The sequence below is a fragment of the Chaetodon trifascialis genome, chromosome 14 (genome assembly GCF_039877785.1).
Source record: "Chaetodon trifascialis isolate fChaTrf1 chromosome 14, fChaTrf1.hap1, whole genome shotgun sequence".
Classification (NCBI taxonomy): Eukaryota; Metazoa; Chordata; class Actinopteri; order Chaetodontiformes; family Chaetodontidae; genus Chaetodon; species Chaetodon trifascialis.
Genome location: NC_092069.1, coordinates 13044118 through 13071083, shown reverse-complemented (window position 1 = coordinate 13071083; position 26966 = coordinate 13044118). Strand labels below are relative to the sequence as shown.

General features: G+C 42.9%; 2 protein-coding genes across 3 annotated transcripts; both read left to right on the top strand.

Moving 5' to 3' along the window:
* The first annotated feature begins 331 nt into the window (after nucleotides 1–331).
* Nucleotides 332–12110, top strand: lin52 (lin-52 DREAM MuvB core complex component). Its single transcript, XM_070979449.1, has 6 exons — nucleotides 332–359; nucleotides 2579–2653; nucleotides 2749–2786; nucleotides 2899–2965; nucleotides 3098–3181; nucleotides 11648–12110. The coding sequence occupies exons 1-6, from the start codon at nucleotides 341–343 to the stop codon at nucleotides 11701–11703; spliced, it is 339 nt and encodes a 112-aa protein (XP_070835550.1). The 5' UTR covers nucleotides 332–340; the 3' UTR covers nucleotides 11704–12110.
* A 5274-nt stretch (nucleotides 12111–17384) lies between these two features.
* On the top strand, nucleotides 17385–23421 carry vsx2 (visual system homeobox 2). Of its 2 annotated transcripts, none has more exons than XM_070979415.1 (5): nucleotides 17385–17914; nucleotides 18241–18325; nucleotides 18818–18941; nucleotides 21836–22016; nucleotides 22414–23421. In XM_070979415.1, exons 1-5 carry the CDS (start codon nucleotides 17494–17496, stop codon nucleotides 22728–22730), a joined length of 1128 nt encoding a protein of 375 aa, XP_070835516.1. In that variant the 5' UTR covers nucleotides 17385–17493; the 3' UTR covers nucleotides 22731–23421. The 2 variants fall into 2 exon arrangements, with proteins under 2 accessions (XP_070835516.1, XP_070835515.1); XM_070979414.1 differs by having other exon boundaries at nucleotides 22351–23421.
* Nucleotides 23422–26966: the final 3545 nt, after the last annotated feature.

Genomic DNA, 26966 nt, shown 5'->3' with positions numbered 1-26966 from the left:
AGATGCCACTGCATTATTTATGAATAGGGAATGTAAGTATACACCACAGAAAATAGAAACATAATTCAAAGGCTAAAAAACATGAAAGGAGATTCGATTGCTTGACTTGCTGCTGTATTAACATTCATGTAGCCAAAGGAGGCGGTTACGCTGTGAATGTCAATGTACATAATGTATTTTTACACCTCTGGCTTCACCTTGACGCTCACCTGGATGCTGGTGGTATGGCCAGTAAACCAGCGGGCCCCCTGGTGGCGTTTTTGTGAAGTACATCCGCATACGTCAACTCCAAGGACGGCTGTTGTGATTGGTTGTCGTTCATCATGTGTTTATTCTGAAGATGGCGTCTCCAAATGGAGGTAAATTCTAATTCCTTACCCTACTATCCTGTGTATAAACTGTAAATTTGACATTGTTAAGGACGTTAAATCGTCAGCGAACTCGTTGCTGTCTTACACGAACACCCAGAGACGACAGAGCACACTTGTGAACGCTGTATTTTTACTGTTTGGAGATGTTTTTACCGTTGGCTAAAGCCTTCACTAGCCCCAGTGTTGAGTCTAACCAGTGTACAGAGACACACGGCAAGCTGGGACCCTCCGTCCGGTTTGACCCACACAGCTCAAACTGTGGCTGCTGCTAGCTTTAAGCTTAGCTACCCGCGGAAGCTTACTGCTGTAGTATACCCAGGCTGAATCACCTCTATTTACATTATGAGTAACAGTTACAGTGTTTTGTTTCACAACATGGTGATTCATTATGGGTTTTAGTGGCGGTGGTCTGTCAAGCTTTGCCTCGCACATAACCGCATTGTTTTTATTACAGATTGTGTACTTGTGTTGGGTTTTCATTTCACGTTTTCACAGTGAAGCACTGTATATGACAGTAACCCGAGTTGCCCTCGTGCCCTTGTTAAGATGCAGTTGTCTAATCCTGGTTACTAACCGATTTGCATAAAATTAGAAAAGCAGAATAAACATAAATGAGGGCCAGCGGTAGAATGTAACTGAGTATATTTACTCAAGTAACGTTACTTGACCACAATTTTGAGGTACTAGTACTTAACTTGAGTGTTCCAATTTTATCTTACCTTATACTTCCAAAGTATTTATTTAATAACTTTTTTTCCAGGTTACTTTGCCGGTTCTGATGAATAATACAGAATATAATCCACAAATAAATTGTGATGTAATGTTGTGGATTAAGATACATTTTTATTGATCACCAGAGAAATTCACAAGCTACCCACCAGATAAATTATATTAAGTATTTAAAATAAACCCCACCTTTACCAACTTTAAAGTGATGTACACATTAATGCATCAGTAAGTATCATAACTCAATAATATTATTTACATTATCACCAGTCTGCATAATGAGTGCTTTACTTTTGGTACTATAAGTATATTTAGAAGACTACTTTTGTACTTTTACTTAAGTAAAATTTTTGAATGCAGGACTTTTACTTGTAACAGAGTATTTCAACCCCGTAGTGTTGCTGCTTTTACTTAAGTAAAACATCTGAGTACTTCTTCCAGCTCTGATGAAGACATATTGCAATATCTATAAACTTAGTATCTAAGTGAATATCTGTATATTTTATATCTATATATGTAACATGTGTTGTATGAAATTTGCAATTTTGACATCAGATCGAACACACAGACATTGTTATCTTGATATATTGTATAATCTGTACATTTTACAGTAACTCCTGAATAATTTGTTCATAAAAAACTGCTCTACATTCACTTTGTTTCTTGACTGTCTGATAGACAAGTGGCGTTTCATATAACTTTTTTATTTTTGGATATAAAACTGAAACTGCTGAATCCTCTTTTTTCATAGACTTACAGCAGTTCAGTGTCAGGAGAAATAATTAACACATTAAACTTAAATTTTCATAAAAATTAAATTATACAGCGATAATACTCAAATGACTAGATAAAACATAGGGATAGTTCAGATTCTGCACAGAAGCACAGCAACAGACTGCTGTGAATGACCACCTAAAATAGGCTCACCTAAAACGCTCAATATCGTTTTAAGTGTGTGTTATATTTTGAACATTTTAACTCTTTTGCCTTGCTGTCACACAGCCCTTTTCTTTGGCACCACATTTTCTCAACCGTAGAACCTCCACCTTCCTACACAAGCCGTGTGTCATCAGCTGATCAGCTGTTTGGGTCAGACTTTCAGTGCTTTACGGAAGAGACAACAAATACAACAAAATAGAAATGAGCAAAATGAGCAGTCTGTGGTGCACACTGTGTGGTTTGTGAAGGCCATACATGTTGTGTATGACAGCAGCAATGAAATGATGTTGACTGTGGACTCTGGAAAGCAAGTAAATATTGTGTTCACTTAAACTGATTGTTATTTTTTAGGTGGGCATTTTTTAGACAGCTAAACAAATACATTTTGCTGCTGACACTGATCACTGCTTTACTTCCGTGTCAGTACTGTCTGCTTCTTCAAACTGGGGATGTGCCAGCCGCCACTCAGACAATGGATAAATTAAATTAAATGAAAATGAGTGAAATGTTAAACTTCCAAAATGCTTTCTGTGTCATGACAGGTGATGATTTTGAGTCCTCTTTGCTGAGCTTTGAGAAGTTGGACCGAGCATCACCAGACCTGTGGCCGGAGCAGTGTAAGTTCAATCCTCCCTGCTCTCGTCTTCTTACTCACTCTTGAAATGTGCTTTATGTCGTTATAATCTCGATTCTCCTGTGATGTCTCATACAGTGCCTGGAGTTGCAGAGTTTGCTGCATCTTGTAAAAATGTGAGTTTGATTTACAAACTGGAGTAGCTTCCACACACTGTAATATATATGCCTGATCTATAAATCTGTCACGAGTTGTGTACTGAGACCTTTGTTGTGTATTACATCACAGCCCATCACGAATTCACCCCCCAAGTGGATGGCTGAACTAGAGAGTGAGGATATTGAAATGTTGAAAGGTAAGTGTTCGTTTGTCACGTTTTCTGCCCACCTGTGGACAGAAACAATATATAATCAAACATTCTGCTGAAGCTGTTCAAAGTTACACGTCGCTAAGAGTTTTCATGATGGTTGCTGTTAACCGTCTGTAGAGCTGGGGAGTCTGACCACCGCCAACCTGATGGAGAAGGTCAAAGCACTTCAGAACCTCGCTTTCCAGCTGGGATTAGAGGAGTGTGAGTACACAAACACCACAGTGTGCACCACAGACTGTATTTGTGAAACAGGTGCAGAGGTGTTGATATAATTGATTTCAAAATGTTTGTTGCCTCTTCTGATAAAACCTGATTAAAAAGCTAACTGACAGGAAAGCAATCACACAGGCAACATAGTCACATGTTTCCACTAGATGGCGCTCACAGCCTTTCCGTGTAGAGCTGCTGGGTTTCACAGCATCCTTGTGTGCTCTCATTCAAAATCCAAACAGGCTGACTGCACATAGGCGTTTTTATCCAAAGACAGAATGAATGATGTTCAGATTGAAACTTGAGACATTCAGAGTCACACAGCCATCAGACATCAGTGATAAATGGACTCTGAGGTCTCAATTTAAGTCAAATGTTGGAGGTCAATGGTGTTAATTTGGAAAATGGTAAAGAAACAAGGGCATGCCCGCAAGAGCCCATACAACAAGTGCTCAAGCATTTGATGGATGCAAAATCTAGTTTTAATCCATTCCCCACTGCCTCCATTGTCATAATCCTTATGGAGTGTGGATTAGAGAGATGTAGCTAAGTGCTCATATTTTCCAAAGAGAAAAATGGGTATTTATTTTTCCACTGAAAAGGCACATAAGCAGTGAAGAATTGTGGTATAGAACCCCTCTTACTGCAGTGGCATATATGAATAAATGCACACTGATTTTTTTTTACCCAAGTCAGTTTAATTCAACCAACATGCTTTTACACAGTGCGGGGATATAGACAGTGAGGTGAAAGCAGTTGAGATGTTGCACTGCGGCCTGCTTGTAATGAGTGCACTGCTTTGTAAAACTCCATAAAGACAACCTGTACTTGATAATTTGGAAGGGCTTTGATGAAATTTGAGAGATGCAAAAGGTGGAACTTTTTAATTACTGAAAGCCTTGACTCCAGAGTGACTGAAATGATGTGCACAAATATCCAAATAAACAGACCGCAGGAATCACAGAAGCCTCAATAAGAGTAGCTACGTATTCACCGACCACAGATTGTGTTGCATGTGTTTTATTAGCATAAGTCGCAAATTCATTTTGCTGAAAAAGCGTCTAATCTCCCTGACTCCCCCAGACCTGGAAAAGCGTGTAATCCGGCTGGTAAAAAGTTGTTCACTGTCACAGGTGCAGGCCTGCAGGCTTTGCAATCATGTCATGTACCTCGGGATGACGGGACACAATGATGGTTATTATTGGTGTCGGAGCAGGCCTGTAATGGGTGCCTGTTTAATGCTCTCTGGTTTAATTTTCTCCTTTTCCTGGCTGTCAGGGGAGGCCTTGTAAATCTCAGCTACTTTTTCATCATGTTTGTGCACTCTTCAGTACCCGTAAACGAGACTCCGCAGAGGCACGGCAGAGCGAGGGCAGGGGACAGGATTTACTGCCCCTCCCCCTTCAACATGTGGACCATTAAAGAGGAAGCTGGTTAATGGGCAGAGCACAATCAAGCAGTGAAAACTCACCCACCCTGCTGCAGTGAGAAAGGAGACCTGGACCAAACGTTATTACAGGAGCACCGTTATCATATGCCTAAGCAGCAGTGGTGTTGGTTTCTGCTTTTTCTTGCAAATTGTGCATCGTGCACATTCTGCTGTATCCTCATGTTTGTACATATGTCCTAACATGAAGTGGGGGGATGTAACACATCCGTAATTCCCCCCAGCCCACCTCCCACCAACACCCCCAGTGATGGCTGCGTGACGCTGGCCCAGCCTAGTCCCACAGGGGCTTGACGCGTGCCTCTTCCTCAGGCCCCAGCTGTTACTCCACCCCATGATGAATACCCCTGTCGTGGGCCACTGAGCACGGGCATCAAGCCCCGAGTCTCTGGGGAAAGCTGAGGACTCTGATAAGTGCTGTTATTGGAGGTAATTGAAAGCTGAGTGTTCCTTTGGGATGAGCACCAAACTGCTGGAGTTGGTGATGGTGCTCTATCACACTTGTGGGCTCAAGGCTACTGAATACCATTTAACACTTATATGTCTAGGGCATGCTGTTAATTAGGAAAGGTTTCAACTCTAGACTCGAAGATGCGTCTCTTACTTTTTTTTTTCCTCATATAGACTACCTGCCAATCAATATCAGCCAGCATAAGTCTCATGTTTTACCTCTAAGACTCATATTTTAATGTCTTTCTTCAGCATCTGTGATGTGAAAGCATCAGATTTCCACCCAGTCAGAGAAAGTGAAAGCATGTGTCCTGCTCATAGTTCAGTTATAAAATCCCAGCATCTCTTGTGCTGGGCTGCTGACAGCGCTCCCAGCCGAAGAGTCAATCACAGTCGACCACCGTCCGGTCCCAAAGCAGTGTAGCCGACTTCACTGATGCTCATCACCGAAGCAGAGAGCGTCAGAGCCACACACCCCTGCCTCACGCTGTCCGGCGTCACACTCCCTTCTCTTTCTGTTGCCCTTCTCTGCTTCTATCACAGTGAGTTTTGTGATCATTTTTCAGCCTGCTGTGATGTTGCTCTTAATGATGCAGCTCAAAAACAAAATTGCATTGACTTAACTGACAAAGTGGCCGTTGACTTTTGGTCTTCTCTACAGATGACTGGAATAATTGACTTTTGGGGGGCGGCCCCTCGCTACACATTAATGTAGATTTTTGTTTTACAGAAAACAAACTGAAACCAATTACAGAAGATTACAAAACTTCTACTGACAAGCTAACTACAGTGATTGTAGGCCTGCGTGTAGTCTGAAGATTACCATTTAGGCAGAAATTGAAGAGTTTAAGTGAACTGTGTGTCCAACATGACACGACTGGACAGGGCTTGAATGAAAGCTAAGAATGTACCATTTCTATTTAAATCAAACACCTTGTAGTAAAAGATTAATAAAGTCCTAAAATCAAGCCTTTAAAAATATTCCATTTATCATGGCTGAGTAGCTTCCTGAGCTGATGACGGAGACAAAGCTGCCACTCATAAGTGTTACTCATACTAAACTATTGTAGCTTTTGGTAAATGTTAGCTGGATTTTGCCAACCTGAGTGGTACCAACATCTTGTCTTTTCAGCCAGAACACATTAAAAAATGTACCACTTAATTTTGAAGCCAGAAACATGCAGGTGACGTCATATTACGTGGTCAAAAATGTGGAGACCTAGCTAAAACCAGCGTCAGTCAGTGTATTCTGGGTGAAGGACCACCTGTTGTCTCTGATGCAGCACCTGTCCTCCGCCATGATGCCGCCTGGCGTAGACCCAGGCTGACCCCTGTTGCGTCTCCCTGCGTGAAGGTGAGACTGAAGGTTGCCCTGTCCTGACAGCTCCTAATGGGCCCCTGCATTCACCACCACCACCACCACCTCCTCCTCACCCTTGGGATCAATCTCGGGCCTATTAGAAGCACGCCGCTGCTGAATATGATTGCATTCACTGGGCCCCACTGGTGCTAATGTGCCTCCATCAATCCATCAGGCAGGCTGACCGTGGGGCGGGCGGTTATGAAGTGGCTGAGCTGACAGCCGCTGAATGAGGAACAGGGGATGCCTCCCCACTGCCACCACCCTTCCTCCTCCTCCTCACCTCTACTACTCCTCTGTGCTCGTCTTTCCACCTCTCCCCTCTCTCTGCGTGGCCTCATAGCCGCAATGAATGTCAGTGTGGTGAAGCGCCGTTTTGAAGGTGACGCCTCGGCTGGAAGGAAAGTGAAAGAAGGATCTAGGATGGCTCCGTTTTTATAATCTGAATATTCAGTAACCTTGGGCCTTGAGGGGTTAGATCTCTCAAATTGGCTCCCATCTTTTTAATTATCAGACGTGCTATTTTGTAATAGTGTTGCTGCTAAAGTGATGGTGCACTGTTGGAAAATCTTATGCAGCTCCGCTCATTATCTGCAACAGGATGACACGAGTGTCTCCTTCCTTGGTGTAGCAGGTTGCAGCTGCATCTGATGGAGCCTGTCCATATCTTAGGTAGGATCACTGTCGGAGCTGTGTGAAAACAGAGGCAGGCAGAGCTTAATGCACACACTCACACTCACACACCGCTCTTCAGTTCTGCCTGCCTGCCGCCTCCCTGAGCAGATCGGAAATGACACCTCATTTCCATAAAGGCATTAGGAATTCATTGGATTTTCTTTCCCAGCTAATCATAGCGCGGGTGTAAAACCTTTTAGGCTTTTTAATGAATGATTTTTGACTGATTGCCTATTAATAAGGACACCTCTTGAACAGGCAGAGGCAGGGGCAGGGGTTGGGAGGTGCAGATGTGTTTGTTTTGGTGTGTGAATGTGTGTGTGTGTCAGCCAGGCGAAAATGCATCGGAGAAGGAGGAGGAGAGGAGGGGTGGGCCCTCTCGGTTGGGACATAAAGAGGAACCAGTGGCTCCCCTGGGAAATCACAGCTCGTGTCTGCATCTTAAATATCCCTGTGAAGTATCAATAAGTGGGTAATTGAATTTTGAACACAAACATGAGCGTCATGTGTATGTGTTGCAAGACGGGGAGGTGCTGGGGGGTGGGGGGGTGTATGCTGAATGTGTGTGCCTCCAAGTGTTTCTTTGCTTGTGTGTTTGTGTGTTTCATCTCCTCTGTGTCTCCCTTGTCCCCGGGGAGGAGGGCAGTGAAAGAGGATGTTAAATCCATTAAATAAAGCTTACAGGCCGTAATAGCTGAGCAGCGCTCTGAGATGGGCAGTGAGGGTCAGATAAGTCCTCTTAACTCTTAATGAAAGTGAATTGGGGCAGTCGGGGCCGGGGTCCAGGACTCCAGTTAACCCAGGTGGTCATCTGTCTTTGGAGCTAACAGGGGTCCAGCGGCTCACCGGGAGCGTGCCATCGAGAGAGGCGGGGGGGGCTGCGGGGGTGCCAAGTGATGATTACTCTCATTTTATACACAGGGGAGTGGTGGTGGGGGCTGGGAGTGGGCTGTGACAATGACACCCAGATCACTCACCGTAAACGAGGGGAAAGTAAGATGTTACACTGCCGCATTCCCTCCGCATTTACATTTGAGCCACCTGGGATTTTCCAAATCCAAATGATTTGCCCATGCAGAAAAGATAAATTGCAGAAATGTTCGGGTTGGGCCGCGTATTTCCCTACAGTGTAGTTTTAGTCGTTGCTGCATAATTGTGAAAAAGGGCAGCATTTTAAATAGCCTCAGGGCATATTTAGCTGCTTGCAGATATAGGTCAATCCCCATTGTTGCAACCTTAACAGCAGTAATCAGGCCTGAATCTACAGCCAGAGGATTAGTGGGCTGATGTGGGAACTAGTGGAGCCTTCAGCAGGCTCCTCTGCTCCACACTGCCAACATGTCCTCAGCCCCCAATCTGATCATAACCTGGCTAAGCCCCGTTTGTTTACATGTTGTGTCTATTTATGGATGAAACTGACTTCAAATTGCTTAGATAAAAATGGATTGCAGTCAAGCACGGTAGAATATCTAATATGGAAAAAATGATTATATCCAGTACGATGTGGCCGTGTTCACTGAACTGCTCCTTGACTGTGATGGAATCTCACACCGGTTCAGGCTAAATGATAATTAGATAGCAACAAATCAACAGGGCAAGGAGATGGCTCACAGAATCCATACGGTGTTATTTAGTATGGATGGCAGTCGTAACAAGATGCTGATTAACTTAGTGCAAAATTAGTAATTGACCTTTCTAATCAACTAAACAAATCTCTAAGTCCCCCTAATCAGTATTGATCTCCCCTGTTGTATGACAAAGCTTGTGTGTGTGTGTGTGTGTGTGTGTGTGTGTGTGTGTGTGTGTGTGTGTGTGTGTGTGTGTGTGTGTGTGTGTGTGTGTGTGTGTGGTGTGTGTGTGTGTGTGTGTGTGTGTGTGTGTGTGTGGTTTGAGACTTTCTAACCTCTTCTGTTTATGTAGGTTTTACAAAAACGTACAATCACTGGTGACAAAAATAACTATAAATTTGATGAAATAACTTAAAGCACTGTCACAAAGTGGTGCAGCAGCCGCCGGTCCAAGTGTCAATAATAAAGTTAACTATGGCTGAATTCCCTTTAGCAGCTTCAGTTTCGAGGTTCTGGTTTTGCATGCTGACACTAGCCAAGTTTCCATCCAAATGTAGCACAAATTATGAACGAATTTCCAGATAATCAGCAGAAGAGAATCAATGCATGTTTCCATCTACGACTGTTATGCAAATATTAGGAATCGGGTGAATCGAGATAAACAGCTGGTGGCAATATTTCTCAAGTCGGGTGCCATTAAACCACTGCAGAAGAAGAGCGTCAGTCAAACCTCAAACAAAACCATTCGTGTTTGTTTTATGTATTAATTTGAGGAGCTTTACAGTTTACAGATGCAGAGCTTTCAATGCTCCTGCTGCTTACACCATTAATTAGAGTTCATCTTGCGTTCTTCCCAACCTTTAATACACTGTAATAACCTGCTGAGGTTTGAGTTTTGGTCGGGCTCGTCACCAACACAGAGCTCACCTTCACCTTGCCAATCACAACACTTTTCCCCATGATTCCTATTTTTAAAAAGAGAGCCACGCATCATAAATTGAGAACTGATTTATGTTTAATGGGGTCTTTAATGTGATGGTATCAATGATATTTCTATCTGAGTTGGGGGAGGCTGAACTGAGCCGTAATTAATGAGACGTTCAGTGGGGCGAGGGGTCTCGGGAGGAGTGGCACAGCCATCCTTGATCTGTTTTACAGTTTGGCCTCATCAAGAGATGGAGAAAGCGATAACAAGAGAGCGAGAGGGAGAAGCATGACACATTAAAAATCCAAAATATTAACTGCTACCTTTTACCGTTCTCATTGTAACTGCTTCTAATAAGAAAGTGACATCAAGGTACTTGCGGCTTTAGGGTCATCCCAATGTAATTGCTTTCCCTCGCCTAATTTTGATGGCTTGATTTCAATCTAAAGCACCCTCTGCATGTCCAGGGGTCCCTTGATGACTTTGTTTAGGGTGATTTGAAGAGACAGCAAAGTGCAAAATGAATCCATCCCATTCCAATTAGCATCATCTTTAACCTAATGAGGGACACCTCAAGGTGACGTGGCCCCCACGCCCAGATGCACCATTATCGTTCCACACTGGGCAACTCATCTAAATTACTAACTGGCCCGGATTTTTCATTAGCCGCTGTGGGCTGGGGGAGGCGGGGCCCCTCACACCAGCGCACAGATCCCGATCACGTGCAGGCATCATGAAGGTGGATGGCTTTCTGCTAAACGCCTGTTTGAAATCCGTCCTCTGTCTGCTGCTCTGTGCTCTCGTATTTGTGTGATATACAAGGTTAGTTAGAGACTGAACAGAGTCGCTGAGGCGAGCCCATAAACCTGCAGTGTCTTCTTATCTTTAACAAAGAGTAATTGCTGTACCTGCATGGCACCTGTGCAGGGTTTATGATGATGCTGCAGACAAGTCCCTTCAGTCTCCATAGTAACACAAGGGTTTGTCTCTGACAGAAAAGCCTCTGCAGTGATTGCTCTCCCAGTGAAGACCTGTTCCACAGAGGGTCTTGAGCAGGAACAGTTCTATTGTAGGACCGTCTAGACAGAGTTAACGCTGCAGAACCTAGTTCACTGGATCCCACCCAGACATGTCGGTGTTTTGGGCCTTTAACCATTTTAGTAATGTGCTTTACTTGCATTGCAGATGCCACTGAAACTCTACAGGGTGTGAGAGCGTGATTAGAGCTGGGAAATCTGTGCATTCAATACCATAATGCCAGTTATGTGATTGCAGTTCTAGTAGATTTGTTGGTACATCCATTCATGGGGTTTGTAATATGATCTATGGGGGGGAAGTCTATGGATATTATAGCATTTGATTGTAGTAAAAAAGCTAAAGAAGCACAGTTGGTTGTCATTGTCTTCTACTTTATCAAACATCTCCTGACCCTCAGCTTTCTTTTGCGACCCCTTTTGTGGCTAAACCACTGGACTAAAGGGTTAATTGCTATGATTTATTTACTACTTAGATGAATATTGCTCCTTTGCCTTTGAAGTGGTTATTTTTATTTTGCTCGTCATTTGTAACTTCTTTTAGACGTGCCCTTATTCCATAATCACAAATTGAGGCTAATGGAGACATTTTGCTTTGTTCTCTCTCATCTTGGTGGATTGCAGACACACAAACACACACTTGCATGTACCAAGCACTTGTACCTCAGAGACGACAACCAAGCAAATCACAAGGCTCTGGTAGCTACGTCTCCATTTTATGTTGCTTTCCATGTCCTGAATGAACAGATGTTTGTATAAATTACCTCCCGGTGTGACACTACAGATATTAAATACATGCTTTGCATTACTAAACAACAGCTCTGAGGTGGTTTGAGCTGCAGGCAAATGTTGTGTAAGACTTCTTTTGATTTTTATTTTACCAAATTATCAAAGGTGTGAAGCAAACTAGAGTCAGGCGTAGGAATGAAAAACCTGGTCCTTTAGCCTGTACACTGGTTTATCTTGTACATGTGATGTTGTGTCTTCTTGTTTTCCAGCCAGAGAAATGACCAGAGGCAAGTTTCTGAACATCTTGGAGAGGCCCAAGAAGTGACTCCCCCCTCCACACACACACACACAAAACAGGACATGTGGGACTGCAAGGTGAATCTGATCTATGCCTTTACCAATATGATCTGAACATGTTCAGACCTTCACAACAACGTTCAAAGACTTTGCACTCAAACCGTGAATTGAAGCAGAATGCTCACACACACACACACACACACACACACACACACACACACACACACACACACCGAGGTCCTCGGTGCATCTGTTGTCCTCCTATAGATAGATGCCTTTACATTTATGGAAACTTCAAATGATTTATTACTTCCTCACTGAATTTTTCTGTAGCTTGTAGACCTGCTCTGATTAAATGTTCCCTATTTATTTTCATTTCTATTTTAAACATGATTTACATTTTTTGCAAATTGTGAAGTTGTATAATAAAGTTTTAAAACAAAAAGATGATTGCCTTTTATTCAAAACCCCCTTGAATAATTAGGTTTCCAGCCGAAGCAGCTAGCTTAGGCGGTAGCTGGTGATGCAACAGTTTTCGGAGACTGTTCAACTTTTAATCAGGGCAATAACTTCATGCCTCTCATTCCACAAAGTGCAGCACCTCTGTGGCTGTGGACATGTAAGGAGCTCCGACATGAGAGTGCTTTCCCGGCTACCAGGGCATGTTTTCCATTTAATGAGCATTGGAAGCAGGGTCCCCTACACAAAACATTGCGTAAAAATAATATTGCTCATTGTCATCGCCTTTAATGAGAGTTGACATAATTACTAGGACCATTTCTTTTCTAATTAGCACACTTCGGCTTTGTCGGAGCTAGCGGCCGGGCAAAAAGAGAATCAGACAGGCATGCCGAATGGGAAACAAAAAGAAGTCCATCCGCCATAATTAGGTAAGACAATGCCTCGGACTGTTCTCGGCTGGAGATGTCGCTGGGGCTCTGGCCACTCACTCTCAACAAGTTACACTTCTCCCCAGGCCACTAATAAGCCCCTAATCGTCTTTCCGATTCACACGGACAGAGGCCGCCATTGCCTCAGTGGCTTCACCCCCTGCCTCTTGCACGGACCCTGGTTCACCCCTTTCAAAAAATATGGATTATTTAAACAGCTCTGCAGTTTTCACACACAGTTTGTGGATCCTTGAACGCAGCATGGCCTGGAAGCAGGAAGACTGGGGGCCAGAAAGAAATTTTATGTGTCTGAATAACCAACTGTTGTTTGGAGTTCTTTTGTTTGTTTGTTTTTTTACTTAGGCTTTGTGAAAGCACAATAGGCAGTCCAAATACTAACAAAATACCCTCCCCCCTCCCACCTCCCCAAATCATATTATAACCTATAACAGACAAACTGTCCTGTGAAATACAGTATGGACCGTTAGAAAAACCAAATCTTTTCTGTGTATTGTTACATAATTAAGTATCAATGCATTAAAACAGCCTATGTAAATCCCCATTCCATGCTAAGCACCACTTTCCAATATGGCACCATTTATACAGTGTTTATAAGCTGCAATTCCTGTCTTTATTAATGGTTAACAAAGCGTTCATTAATGCTTTGTACTGATCAATAATAAACCAACAATGAGAAAACGTTTGGGTTGCCAAGTTGAGTAAAATTTCTTTTGGCATTTGGCATTCATCCTCCTCCAGCATGACACTTGCTTTGCCAACAATAAAAGAGTTGTATAGCAGATAGACCAACATCCATTTATACCAACTCATACTCCAGCCTTAATGGATTTTTGTAAAAAAAAAAAAAAAAAAAAAAAAATATATATATATATATATATGTGTGTGTGTGTGTGTGTGTGTGTGTGTGTGTGTGTGTGTATTTAAACATTCATATCTGCACACTTGATGGCCATAAAAAGTGAAAACCCCCTTAGTGTTTATTAATGCATTGCAAACTATTAGAATTTATTACCAAGTAAAAAGTAAAGGTAAAAAGTACTCTATTACAAGTAAAAGTCATGCATTGAAAATGCTACTCAAGTAAAAATATTATTAGCAAAATTTACAAAAAATCAAAGTCTTGGCTCTGCAGAAAAACGACCCTTATTTTGTTGTAGTGTTATACTGAATATTAGACCTGCGGTTACGTTGCATGTATTATTAACAGCATAGGTTATCATATTGTATAAGACCTTATGTTTTCTATGTAAATTCTTCATTTGTAAAGGAACTATAGCTCAAATAAATATAGTGCAATAAAAAGCACAATTACACTCTGAAGTGTAAAAGTATGAAGCGCTGTCTGTGAGTGAAAAGTTTCACTCTGCAGTTTGTGCAGCCCTGAATGCTGGAGGTGACCCCGCTGTCACTGGGACTGGTTGCCTGTGGACACTTGTTGCTGCCCGGTGATGAGCATTCAGTCTGCGGAGCGTTGACGTGGTAAGCGACCTGACATCCTCAATATGTTGCACGCACTAGTGGCTGCCTGTCACCCGCAGCCTGCCTCCAGCCGAACAGCCTCGTCAAGAAGCGGGTCAGTCCCCTGCAGAGCTGGTCATCCATATGGAGAGGAAATCCGAGCTTCTGCATCCATCCATTCATCCACCCATCCGCAGTGCGTTACCTTGACCTCACATAGCCTCAGTGCCCCGACAAACGTCAATCCAATGTGCCCCGAGTCCTTAAATTAGCTGTCAATTAGTGCAAATTAATCAACTCCTCGCCTAATTAAGCAATGCCGACGGGCAGCTACCAAACATGCCATTGTGGAGGAGCCATGAGAAAGCTGCGGGGCCTGCAAACTCTTACTGTAACTGGGAGGAGGAGGAAGAGGAGGGGGCGGGAGGCGGGGGGGCATCGCATCACATCACGCCCTGCCCTGCTTTGGGAAAGCAGAGGCTCTGGCTGGGCTTTAGTTTTTCCCCTGACTCGGCTCCACATGTGTGCTGTCATCAAGTTGCCTGCACCCTGCTCCAACACCGAGGATGCAGCTGGATTCAGCATACCGAACCGCAGCAGCGGATGAAGACTCTCACACCGCTTTGATCCGCCTGATGAAAATAGAGATGTTGAACGCACCAGTGTTGCATGAGCACAAGTTCATATATGGGACGATAGCTGAGGAATAACTCCAGCCTAATGTGCACAATCCATGTGATCAGTCAATGCGTTCAGGTACATTCCTGCTGTGACCTTCGCGCAAAGAAAAAGTTTTCTGCTTCTTCATTATCACAAATGCGTTTCAAGCCTTACCAGTCGCATCAGCCAGGTATGCTGTTCATTACAGGGGGCGGTTTCTGCTCACAGCTGCTTATGAGTTTTTGACCTGCTGCAGTTTGAAGGTTACATACTGGATGCGTTTATCACTGCTGATTTCGAAATCAGGTTTCAGGACACGCTGTTCCTAATTTTTGCATAAGGCCTGAAAAATGCCCCAACAGGGGGAGTGAATGGAGCAGAGGCAGGATGTGGGGTCGGAGGAGGAGAAGGGGGGCTGATAAACAAAAATTTCCCAACAGCTGTTTGCTTTTTAATCTGCGGGCGTCAGATCCTGCAGGTCTTTGATGGGCAACCCAATCTACACGAGTGACTGAACTAAATCTTCCCTTAATCTAGAGCCTTATTAGGCGCCCTCTCTCGTGCATGTAAATCAGCATGCAGCCTTTTTCCAGGAGATGGGTTATTAAAAGCCATACAGAGAGGAGACGCGCTGCGCTGTCAACAAACAGAGGGAAAGCCGCCTGTATAGATTGCGGCAGAAGTGATGATGGAGTGAGAGGGAGCTGCAAGTTGCCTGTAATTGACGGGTCATCCTGACTCACAGCCATCCATGTTAATAAATGACTTGATCCCAACGCGCTGATGTGTCATTAGCATATCCTGATAACATTGATTTCTTCATTAATAGAATTTCCTCTAAATAGGCCCTAATTAGTTTCAACTGGCCAAGCGTTAATTGCAGCAGCGATGTTTTTCTCCTCTTAATCAGCAGCTTATTTCATATTGTTTGATTTAAAATATGACTTTTCTATGTCTCAGTCACAGTTCATATAGTTTTGGGTTAACTTGATGATTGATGGTTTTATGTATTTTGTAGATCCACGCGGCTGCACGGGCCCGCATCTTCTTCTTTTGCTCTTTAATTCATTATTATTCTGCTTTAGAGTTGCCTTATTGCATTATTTTTGCACTATCACTTATCACTTTGCATGCATGCAGGCGATGCAGGCAGAGTAAATCTATTGGAAGCCACACTTGGACCATGTATGCAGAAACTGGGACAATCCACATTTTGTTTTAAATGATTTCCAAACGAACTCAGTGAGATCAAAACTAAAATTAAACTACAAGCACAGTACACAACAGATATTCATTTAAGTCCACGAGTTAAAATTTTGGCACAAATATGTCAAAATTAGCTTCATGATAGTGACACTATTCTCTCTTTTAATCCCCAACACTCATGATCTGTTTGACACTGAAACACCAGGTCTGCATCTTTAATAGTTTTAGAATACCTGAACTTACTAAAATAATCACGACGCCCAAAATAGGCACATGTTTGCCTTTTCCCCTCTACAATTATGCCACAAAACAGGAAATTTCGTATACATTATTGCCCAATTAGGACTAAATGCAAAGAAAGACGCCAAGTAAAAATGCAAATCCACTAATTGCATTAAAAACATCAATAAACCAGCATGTTTCATCAAGTTCCTGCCATCATTTCACTGAAGTTAATGTTTTAGGCACATACATGACTTAGACACAAGCCATAATTAGCCCTATTTCAGTGTAATGTTCAGATGAGTTGGAACTAGTGATCATGCCTATTATTAATGTCATCATATATAAGCTAAAAATGTCAGTTAATTATTCATTAGGCTTACACTTGGGTCCCATATTCTGTATGATTTCGCATTTCCTCGGAGGAAACATCAACATCTCAGTGATTTAATCTGCTCTGTAGCCCGTGCTGCTGCTGCTGCTGCTGTGGGATTAGAGCCGTGCCGGACCGTGCCGCGCACACCGGGTCCAGACCGTCCAGCTGGCGTTTTTTTTTTTTTTTTTTTAGGGAGAGCCTTTGATTTGCGTGTGATGAGTTTCCCATAGCATCTGGAGATCAATTATCCATTCGTGTGAGCTAGTGGTTGAGAGATCTTACTTGGCTCTGTGTGTGTGTGTGTGTGTGTGTGTGTGTGTGTGTGTGTGTGTGTGTGTGTGTGTGTGTGTGTGTGTGTGTGTGTGTGTGTGTGTGTGTGCAGTACATACTGAATTATACCTACAGATTGAGGTAATTTTCTAAACCATAGCATAGCAAAAAGGTAAGTGAGAGGTGTGAAATAGGCGATTTAATTAGGCCTGGCTTCCTAACGAAAACTGACACAAGCATTGATATGTCAGCAGTGAGTGTCTGATAGCTTGAGGAAGGTGTGCTGTTTGTTGCTATACGTCTAATATTCATATTTATTGTCTCCGTAAGAAGTGAAGGATTCGGTTCTCTCGTGTGCGGTAATTAAATTTCCCTTCTCAGCCTCTCGCCTTTCTTCCTGCAGCCTGTAGTCTCGAAGAAAGTCGTTTCGTTCCTCCCTTTCTTTCTGTAACCCAAATCCCTTCCGCTTTATCCATATAGTCCCGAGGAAAAATGCAGATATGTATCCGAGAGGGCGTATAATGCATCCATGATCCAGAGGAATCCTGAATCCTTGCAGCTGATTGGCTGCTGGGTCCTGCCTCTTGTTGGGATGGACCTGTTGGATAAAAGGACCATTTTCTAAAGGACTCTTGTGTGTTATACAGAGGATCATGCACTGGGGACCCTCCTGTAAGACGCTGTAGAGAGAAAAGGGCCTTTGATCGAAGATATCATGACGGGGAAACAAGGCGCCGTGCTGTCGGAAAGTTTAAATCTGTCGGAGAAAACCTCTCTGGGTGCAAATGGAGGGAGTAACAGCCACCAGCCGAAGAGCAGCGCGACCCATCCGCCGCCCAGGTGCACCGGCTTTGGCATCCAGGAGATACTGGGGCTGAATAAGGAGCCGCCCGCGGCCCAGAGGAGCCCGGGCTCGCTGCCGGCCGGGGCGCACCTGATCACCGCCAGGTCCTTGCTGGGCCCCGTCGGGGTGGGTGTGGGTGTCGGGATGGGATTAATCGGCCCTGGTGGAATTCCGTCGTTTTACAGCCAGCCAGCGTTTTTGGAGACGGTGCTGTCGGACGCACAGGATGTTCACCTGCAGCCCCACAGCAGGTCCGGAGGACCGCTGGACACCAGCCAGTCCGCCAGCTCAGGTGATCTGCAACCACTTTCTAATCAGAGATAATAAATACTGATCTCACTGCAGGGTGTCTGACTGTCATATCTCCAGCCCGGGCTACTGTGCATGCACTGCCATTTGTTTTTACACTGTTGGTCTATTATTATTATTATTATTATTATTATTATTATTATTATTATTATTATTATTATTATTATTATTATTATTAGGCCTGTTGTGTGATTTTAAATATCTAAAACGTAATGGTCTAACATGAACAGCAGTGTCGTATCATTGTCATCAGGGTTTATTCTCACGGATGTTATCAGCTTTAACATTTTTCTTCTTGTTTCAATCCAGACTCGGAGGATTTATCTTCCAACGAACGAAAAGTCTCAAAGTCATCAATAAGTCAGAGCAAGAAACGCAAAAAAAGGCGCCACCGGTGAGTGAATGATTTCTGCTTCATGACATTTTTTTTTAGACATTTCCAACCTGTAAAATAAAGTGAAAAATAATAATTTACAGGAAGAGTTTCGGCAGCCAGTGTTCATTGGTGATGTTTTTTTGTTTTTATATTTTTATTATAGTTTTCATAATGAACGAGTCCAATCACTGATATGCAGTTACAAATTAGCCCTAGTTTGTCTGTATTTTCACTCATTACTGACATGAAATGTTTGGCTTGTCTTTATTTGGTTTGCTTTTTTTTTTTTTTTTTTACATCCATGCACACGAACAATAAAAGGTTTACTTTACTGAAATCGTCTATTATTCATGCACATTCATTCAGTGTTGTTCTACCTTTTGCGCTTTTATTTCCGTTTGAAATAAAGCAGGCTTGGCTTGCCCTTTACTTTGGACCAACGATTTCTGCAGCTCACCACATTTTCTGTTCAATGTGTTCAAGTATTTAAAATGACACCCGTTTCCACAGGACCATATTCACCTCGTATCAGCTGGAGGAGCTGGAAAAGGCCTTCAACGAAGCGCACTACCCGGATGTTTACGCCCGAGAGATGCTGGCCATGAAAACAGAGCTACCTGAAGACAGGATACAGGTGTGTGTGTGTGTGTGTGTGTGTGTGTGTGTGTGTGTGTGTGTGTGTGTGTGTGTGTGTGTGTGTGTGTGTGTGTGTGTGTTATGATAGTAATATTTAAATTTTGCTTGTCGGTTTTTAAGCATGGATCATCTTGTTTGCTGGAGTCCTGGATATTTTTCTCACACATATAGTTTTTATTGTTACAAGGGATGCGTCTCATTAGTTGCATTATATTATATATATTATATTGTATTGTATATATTATATGAATTAGATGCCTCCTTTAATCCGCTCTTTAACTCATGAATTAAGCTTTATTTTAAATGTCTGCATTCGCAGATAGATCAAGGTGTTACAAGGTGCTACTTTTTATCTTAAATTAGATTCTGGCTATGAACAAAAAAAAAAAAGAAAGAAAAAAAGAATATTCAAATAGGTCCGTAAAATTATTATTATTATTATTGTTACTATTACTATTGTTGTTATTATTATTAGCATTCTTCTTATTATTATTATTATTGTTGTTGTTATTATTAGCATTATTATTCTTATTATTTGAAGCATAGCGTAATCTATTAATCTATTCTGTCAGATGCAATATGTATATATTCTATTTCTGACTAATTAATGCCAAACAAGGCTCCCACACAATAATGTCAAAGCATGTAGTGTTTTATGTTGCTAATTTCATTGTATTTAAACGATTCGACTTAATCCAATGATAATAACACTAATAATAACACTAATAATAATAATAATAATAATAATAATCTATATAATAATTATCTTTAGAATGACTTTGCAAAGCATATCTCATCAGTATATTATTTAATAAAAAAACAACGTATTTCTGAAATGATGAGCCTAGTTGAGCTGTGTGGGTATTAGAAGGTAAATATTATTATTTTCCTTATGAATATGCGCCTGTAATCTTCCCCATCAGCGCCCATAAGCTCCTGCAGACCGCCTCAGCTGCTCTCTGTTTAAAGGGCGGTGGGCTCTAAGTGAGCCCCCGCAAATCGATCAGCGGTGCTCCCCTCCTGTCTGAACAAAGCCCGCTCTCCTCCAGCATCCTCGCCAGGATAGATCATCTCTCCCCGGGCTGCAGTTGGATGTGAAACAATTTGTTCTCGGAGAAGGAGCCGCTAACGACCTAATCAAGCTATCAAGGCGGAAGAAGATTGCGGTGTGACCTGGACCATCCATCTGCCGGGGCGCCTTTTAATCTCCTTCTCATTACGGGCTCGCAACAGTGCAGCCGCGAATAAATAATAAAAAGGAAATAAATAAATAAGGCCGGGCCTGCTCCTGTCCTAAATAAAATTAACACCCAATTTTCTCATCGAGTGTAATTAGTTAAATCAGACGAGCTCGGGAGGCTGGCTGCTGGAGAGACGCAGGGAGTTCAGATGAAATAACTACATTGAATTTATTAGCACGGGTCAATGGCGCTGCTCCCCCGAGTCCCGGTAGTTTAATTTCCCGTGATATTTGCCCGCCTGCCCGCCATCGATTGGGCCTGAAATTAACTTATTTTTCAATCAGCCTCGGCGTGCCCCAGGGTCACTGCTCGTCGCAGCTTCCACACTGGCTTCTTTTGAGGGAGGGAGAAGCAAAGGGAAAAAAAGTATCTTATATGAAATAAGGGTTATCATCAGAATTACCAGAAGAAGAGAGAGGAGAAAAAAGGCTGAAAACGGTTTGATCGTTTTCAATTTAATATCTGTCCCCTCGCTTGAGTCCTCTGTGCGGCCCCCTCCTCTCCTCCCAGAGCCATCAGAGCTGCCCTGAGTGGAGTGTTTAACAATCCTGTGTTGTGCTATACAATCAATTTGGCCTCTCTCTCCCCCCCTCTCTCTCTGAGCTGACAGATAGCCTGCAGGGCCTCAAGCAGTTGTTGGCTGTGGCCGAGTGAAGTGTCTTGATGTGTCAAACCATCTATAATGCCACAGCAGGTAGCTGGAGATCAGCTCTGACAGGAGGCAGAGATCCTTCACACCTGTGGTCGGCAGGTTATGGGAAATCAATGGACTGAATCCAAACGGAGCAGTTGTTATCTTAAGTTCTTCTGAATCACCCTGCAGATTCCCAAAGAGGTCATCTTTAAAACAACTGCTGAAATGCTGAAATTGAGTTTTCATGCCACTCTCTAATAATCCATCCTTCATTAAGGGTTTATAAGGTGTGACTAATGGCCCCAGTGATGGTTAATAAATCATTTACTGAGGCTCTACAGGTCAATTAAAATCCATTAATAACCGCTTTTGGGTTGCCAGGTTTTGATGGTGTTTGTCCTTTCTAATAATGTGCTTGTAGAAATAAATACTGAGGGTTAGCACTTTTTAATAAGCCTTCATGTCTGCAGTTATAAATAATATTAAGTCATCAATAAAGAGTTTTTACCATAGTCTGCAACATGTCATTTGGACCGATTGGATCACATGAGCACTTATGGACCAGACCCCAAAAGAAAGGATAAACAGCTGCCACATGGATTTTCCACAATCTACCAGCACAAATTTTAGTATTGCTGATAGTTTATAATTGATGTATGAAGAATTAATAAGTTATTTCACTAATGAAGCCAAGCCTCTTTGGGGTGCCTTATTAGGAAGTGGTTGTTGTTGTTGCATCTTGCAAACAAGGAAATACAAATTACAAGCTGCAGCTGGACTGTTTGCAACCCTTAAAAGACAAATGAATCCATGAATCCACTCATTACCTTCACTCTGCTGAGACAAATCCCCTCTGAAGTCAAAAGGACCACTAATCTCATGTGCTTCCATCTCTGCCACCCCTTAATGAGCAGGAACATTGTCTAGTCTGTGCCATGTGGGTTAGCAGATGCACCAGTGTTATGTAGTTCTATCTCATGTATCTTTGACTAACATCTGGGTGTCCTCCTCTCACAGGTATGGTTTCAGAACCGCAGAGCCAAGTGGAGGAAGAGGGAGAAGTGCTGGGGCCGCAGCACCGTGATGGCTGAGTATGGGCTGTATGGAGCCATGGTGAGGCATTCAATCCCCCTGCCAGAGTCCATCCTCAAGTCTGCCAAGGATGGCATCATGGAGTCCTGCGCCCCCTGGCTGCTCGGTAAGGCTTGATGTCTGACTGTGTCCAAACATTCAGTATCATTGTCTCATTATGTACCACATGATTCAGGAGTAAGAGGACAGCATTTTCAACGTGGTTGTTCATCAAGGTATGCATGCTTAATCCATACACTGTCAGTGTTTCACTGCAGCAGTGAAGGACTGAGTGCAGGCACTCATGTCTTCTTTGCACAACTTTAGTAGATGCTTCAGTATGCTAAGCATTGCCATTTAGAGAACATTTTGCATTACATGAAATAGTTTCATCCTCAGTGCTGGTCATGTATTCAAGCATTACATTCTAAACCGGAACTATTTTTGCTTGCTATTTTCAGTCCAAGATGGCTTACCAATCAACAGACGCTATTCTAAATCTGAATACCCGCAACTCTTTGCAGGGATGCACAAAAAGTCCGCGGAGGCAGCAGCACCCCCACCAACAGGAAAGTGCGATGCGCCGCAGCAGCCGAGCTCTCAGAGGGCAGAGGAGGCTGAGGCGGAGGAGAAGAGGTCGGAAGGCAAGTCCACCATTTCTAAAGAAGAACTGAGGGAGAACAGCATTGCTGCACTCAGGGCCAAGGCACAGGAGCACAGTGCCAAAGTGCTGGGGACGGTTTCTCACGACAGACTGCTGGACGGAAAACAGCAGAGACAGGCGGTCGAGGAGAACGCCAGTGATCGCCTGAGTCCAGCAGAGGAGGAGAAAAGTCCATAGAGACTCTCACCATCCTGAGGACTCTTATTCTCGAGAGCGAATGCAATGGCCTGGCTGCTTCCAGCATGCGTCCGGCCCAACGTAGCTGAGTGTCCGGCAGGTCTTCATCCCTCACTGACTTCACTAAACTGGCCTGCATCTGGACTTCTCTGAGAAGAAAGCTCACCTGGCCCTCACTGGCTCTGCGCAGAAGATGTAAAAGCACTTTCTCTGATTTACTTCCAAACATACAGTTGTTGTAGAGAGGATTTGACCGAGTGGGAGTAAAAGTGTTAATATTAGTGTATATAGATCCCACAATTATGTGTAGAGCCAGATGAGTAAAGTTTTATCCGGTATTACAGATATAACACGTTAATTAGGACTACAAATGACCAGTGAGCAGTCAGTGCCTGAAGGTCTACATTTCATTGTTGGCATTCATTCTTAATGTTGCTTGTGCTAAATGGTGACATTTGAAATAAGAACCATCCCAGCGGCAGTGCTCTTTTAAGAGAAGGGAAGTAGTTGTTGTCCTATATCGCTTTGTATATAATTGATATATTAACCTCTCTCACTAAGGCACAATTTGAAACATGTTTTCTTGTAGTCTTAAACAATGTTTGTGTTTCCATTTTGAAATATGTATAACTCAAAATACAAAGCATAAAACAGACATCGCCTTTTATTAAACGTGGCTTTTTGGTGTCTATTCTGCTTTCCTTTCAAACAACGCTCTGTACAAATGAGTTCATTGTCGAGGCATGGCTGTAACTCTTCAGCGGTGTGAAGCTGCCCTCCTTGCTGGAGTGGCTACTTGTTGTCACTTGATGCTCTGCTGGCTGGGCTCATTAGGACAGAGTCCACAGCTGCATGCTTGGGTTAGTCCCTATAATCCGTCGCAGTTGAGAGCCTTCAATTTCAGATTAAACTAGGGGACCAGTGCTTTTGGGACAGAAGAAAGAGTGAAAGCACTTCCCCAAGAAGGGTGACCTCAGCCCGTTTTGAAATCACTTTAATAGATGCTATTACCAGCCGACTCTCAAGCCGTTTCATCCTCTTATCGAAACACTTAGCCAGAGTCTAACAGCTTTATTTGTCGGCAGTCTTGATTTTCCACAGGCTGTTCATAAAACGTTGTATCAGGCCACTTGAACGCAGCTTTATAACACATCTATGTGTACGCATTAGCTGTAATCCATAACACATTTTACACTTCCTCCTCAGTTAGTGGCCGAGCCTTCCTAATGAGTTGAACAATTGAGTTCTACTCCAATTAAACACAGAGCAATTTCAAAGGGCAAGGGACAACTATTATCAGTATGCTGCTGCATGTCTCAGCGCTGAATGGCCCTCAGATTGGAACCATAATGTCACCGGATGGGAAAAAGGTTGCTAATTACATTGTTGACAGAGATAAGTATACATGCAATAATTAATAGTGGCTGGGAGATGGACTGGAGTGTGTCAGAGTAATGAGAAGTGTTGAGGCATGAACCTGCAAGTAACACTGATTGGTGTGTTTTCAGGATGATGTTTGACCATATAAACAGTGTGAGAAGTAAAGTGTGGCACGCTTGAGATTTACAGGCTGAATTTGTGACGGACAGCTCCTGCGGCAGCGTTAAGGAAGTTTTGTTTTACTTTAAAAGCTTACATTAAAAGACACGATGCATCATCACCCTTTAACAAATACACTTTTGTGGTTTTATTTTGAGGAACATAAAATCAGACACGCAGCCGTCTCCCTGAGCTGAGATTCAGCATCTTGTTAAGCAACACTTCAGCACAGAAAGTGCTTGTTCACACATTTTCTTGGACCTGACACCAGTGGTTAACGGCAAATCTCATCGCTTTCTTGTTTCACCATCCCGCAGCTGAACTACATATGCACCCTCTATTTTCTAAACCATCCAATGATAGAGATACCCAGAAGGGATTCTCAGCGTCTAGCCTGGCTTCAGGGACAGCAGCGCTGGTCTGTTGCTAAGTCTGCTTGCTTGGTGTGCCACTTTGGTTCAGACTGAAATATCTCAACAACAATCCGATGGATTGCTGTGAAATTTCATGACAAAATTTCAGCTCTCCAGTATATTAGTTTCTGGCCAAATACCTGCAAAACTTATGACATTCTCGTCGGCCTCATGTGTACCTTGTGTTTTTATGCAAATTAGCATATGTTAGCATGCTAACACTTAACTAAAATGGTTAGAATGACAAATATTATACTGGCTAAACACCAGTGTGTTAGCATTGCCACTGTAAGCATGTTAGCAATTAGCTGTCATGAGAATGCTAACATGCATGGTGTTAGCATGCTGCACTGTTTGTCTTGTTTACTGTTGATCTGAGTCAGATCTGCGTGAGGCCCAAAACCTTACACCCCAAACCTTATTAAAATTTTAAATTGATCACTTGTAAAGAACATTTAGATATTTAAACTGGTACAAGTTGGAAGATTTTGGTTTAGTCCTAAATTTCAGAGGAATTAGATTCACATTTTAAGCAACAAAGATCATCATAAGAAATCTGATTTTGCACATCCTCTTTTAAAGTGGAATCCTCATGGAGCCCGGTAACGATCTGAGGCTGCGTGACTGAAATGATGTGCAATAGAGCGAGTCCTCACCTCCACAGACCCTCCACCCAATTCAGTTATTGAGGCCAAGACACATACAGAGTGAGGATTATTCCAGTAAAGTGCAAAGCTATTTAATCCCCTGAGAGTGGACTAGAAGGATATGATAGATCAGATTTGCTGAAGATCAAGCTGGTTACATTGGATATGAAGAGGTAATTCACAGTATCCCTTATGATGGACAGTCTGCCTGTTGAAGACCATCATAAGATCATCTCAATCCATGCAAAGTGAGCTCAGAGGGAGGTTTATGGGAAGATTTCGACTAATATAATATTAACATTGAATTTTCTTTTTGATAGGGTTTAGAGCAATGTGACTTGGCTGGTGAGATTAAGTCCATGCAGATCGTTTTTGGAGGGCTCCTGGCTCTGGATGTGTGCTTGAGTTCAGATGAAACATTAAATGTAGTTAGACTGAAGAGGACTGAAATGTGGTGTTGTTCTGCCCTCTGCTGCATGGAGTTATCAACTAAAGCCTGGTCATACCTCAGTGGAATATAGAGCTGTTGTTTTTTACACTGAATCCTAAATATGCATTTAATATAAGAAAGAAAGAAAGAAAGAAAGAAAGAAAGAAAGAAAGAAAGAAAGAAAGAAAGAAAGAAAGAAAGAAAGGCTGATGACAATGTGTCAGAATTTTAGAAATTACTGAATAACTATGGTATCAGAGTTCAGCCATGAGTGAATGAACTGAACTTAAAGACGAAAGACATCCCTTTATTAGTCACAATCAACACAACATGCAGAGAGTTGGGGGGGGGGGGGGGGGGTGTAGAGGTGTGGCCCCCTGTGTGTTTCCTGTGTGTCCCAGGTGACTGGGAGCCGACTCCATCACAGCTGGGACTCATCACAATCAAGCACAGCATAAAGACTGTGGACTGCAGAGGACTCGAGACCTGGTTGTTTCTGCTGCTTTGTGGTATTGTTGGTGCTATCTGAGAGTTTAAGTGTATATTTAGTTCTGTTTCTCTTGTGTCGATAACCAGTGCCCGATCTCCTGTTTGTTCCTGCGACCACCTCCCTTGAGCCTCAAGTCCTCAACCATCACCACCTAGGTTCACTTGTGCCTCTACCACCATGTGCCCTCTGACCAGGTACTCACACCACCTGAGCCCTGTGCGACGCCGCGTACCTCTGAGCTGCTCTCCACCTCAGTACCTCGTGCCTCACCTGCTTTTGCCAGGACTTTGGCAGCTACTCGTTTCCTGCATACCTGGAGTCTTCTTTCATTATCCATTCAAATAAATTCCTATTTTACCGTTGCTCCCTGTCTGTGTGTCTGCCATTGAGTCCAAATTGTAACACTTGTGCGATTGCAATCTGTTGGTTAAGCATGCAGCAGACACACACACACACACACACACACACACACACACACACACACACACACACACACACACACACACACACACACACACACACACAGTGGATTTTTTTTATGTGTGTACATGTTTTTTGCAGTGTGTGCGTGCTTTACAGTATTTATGTGTGAGTGTGAGAAGTTACGCTTATGTAAACTATGGTGCGTGAATATACTATACATGTGTATGTGTGCGTGTGTTTGTGTGTGTGTGTGTATACTGTAGATATATATACATGCAACCAGTACCTACATTG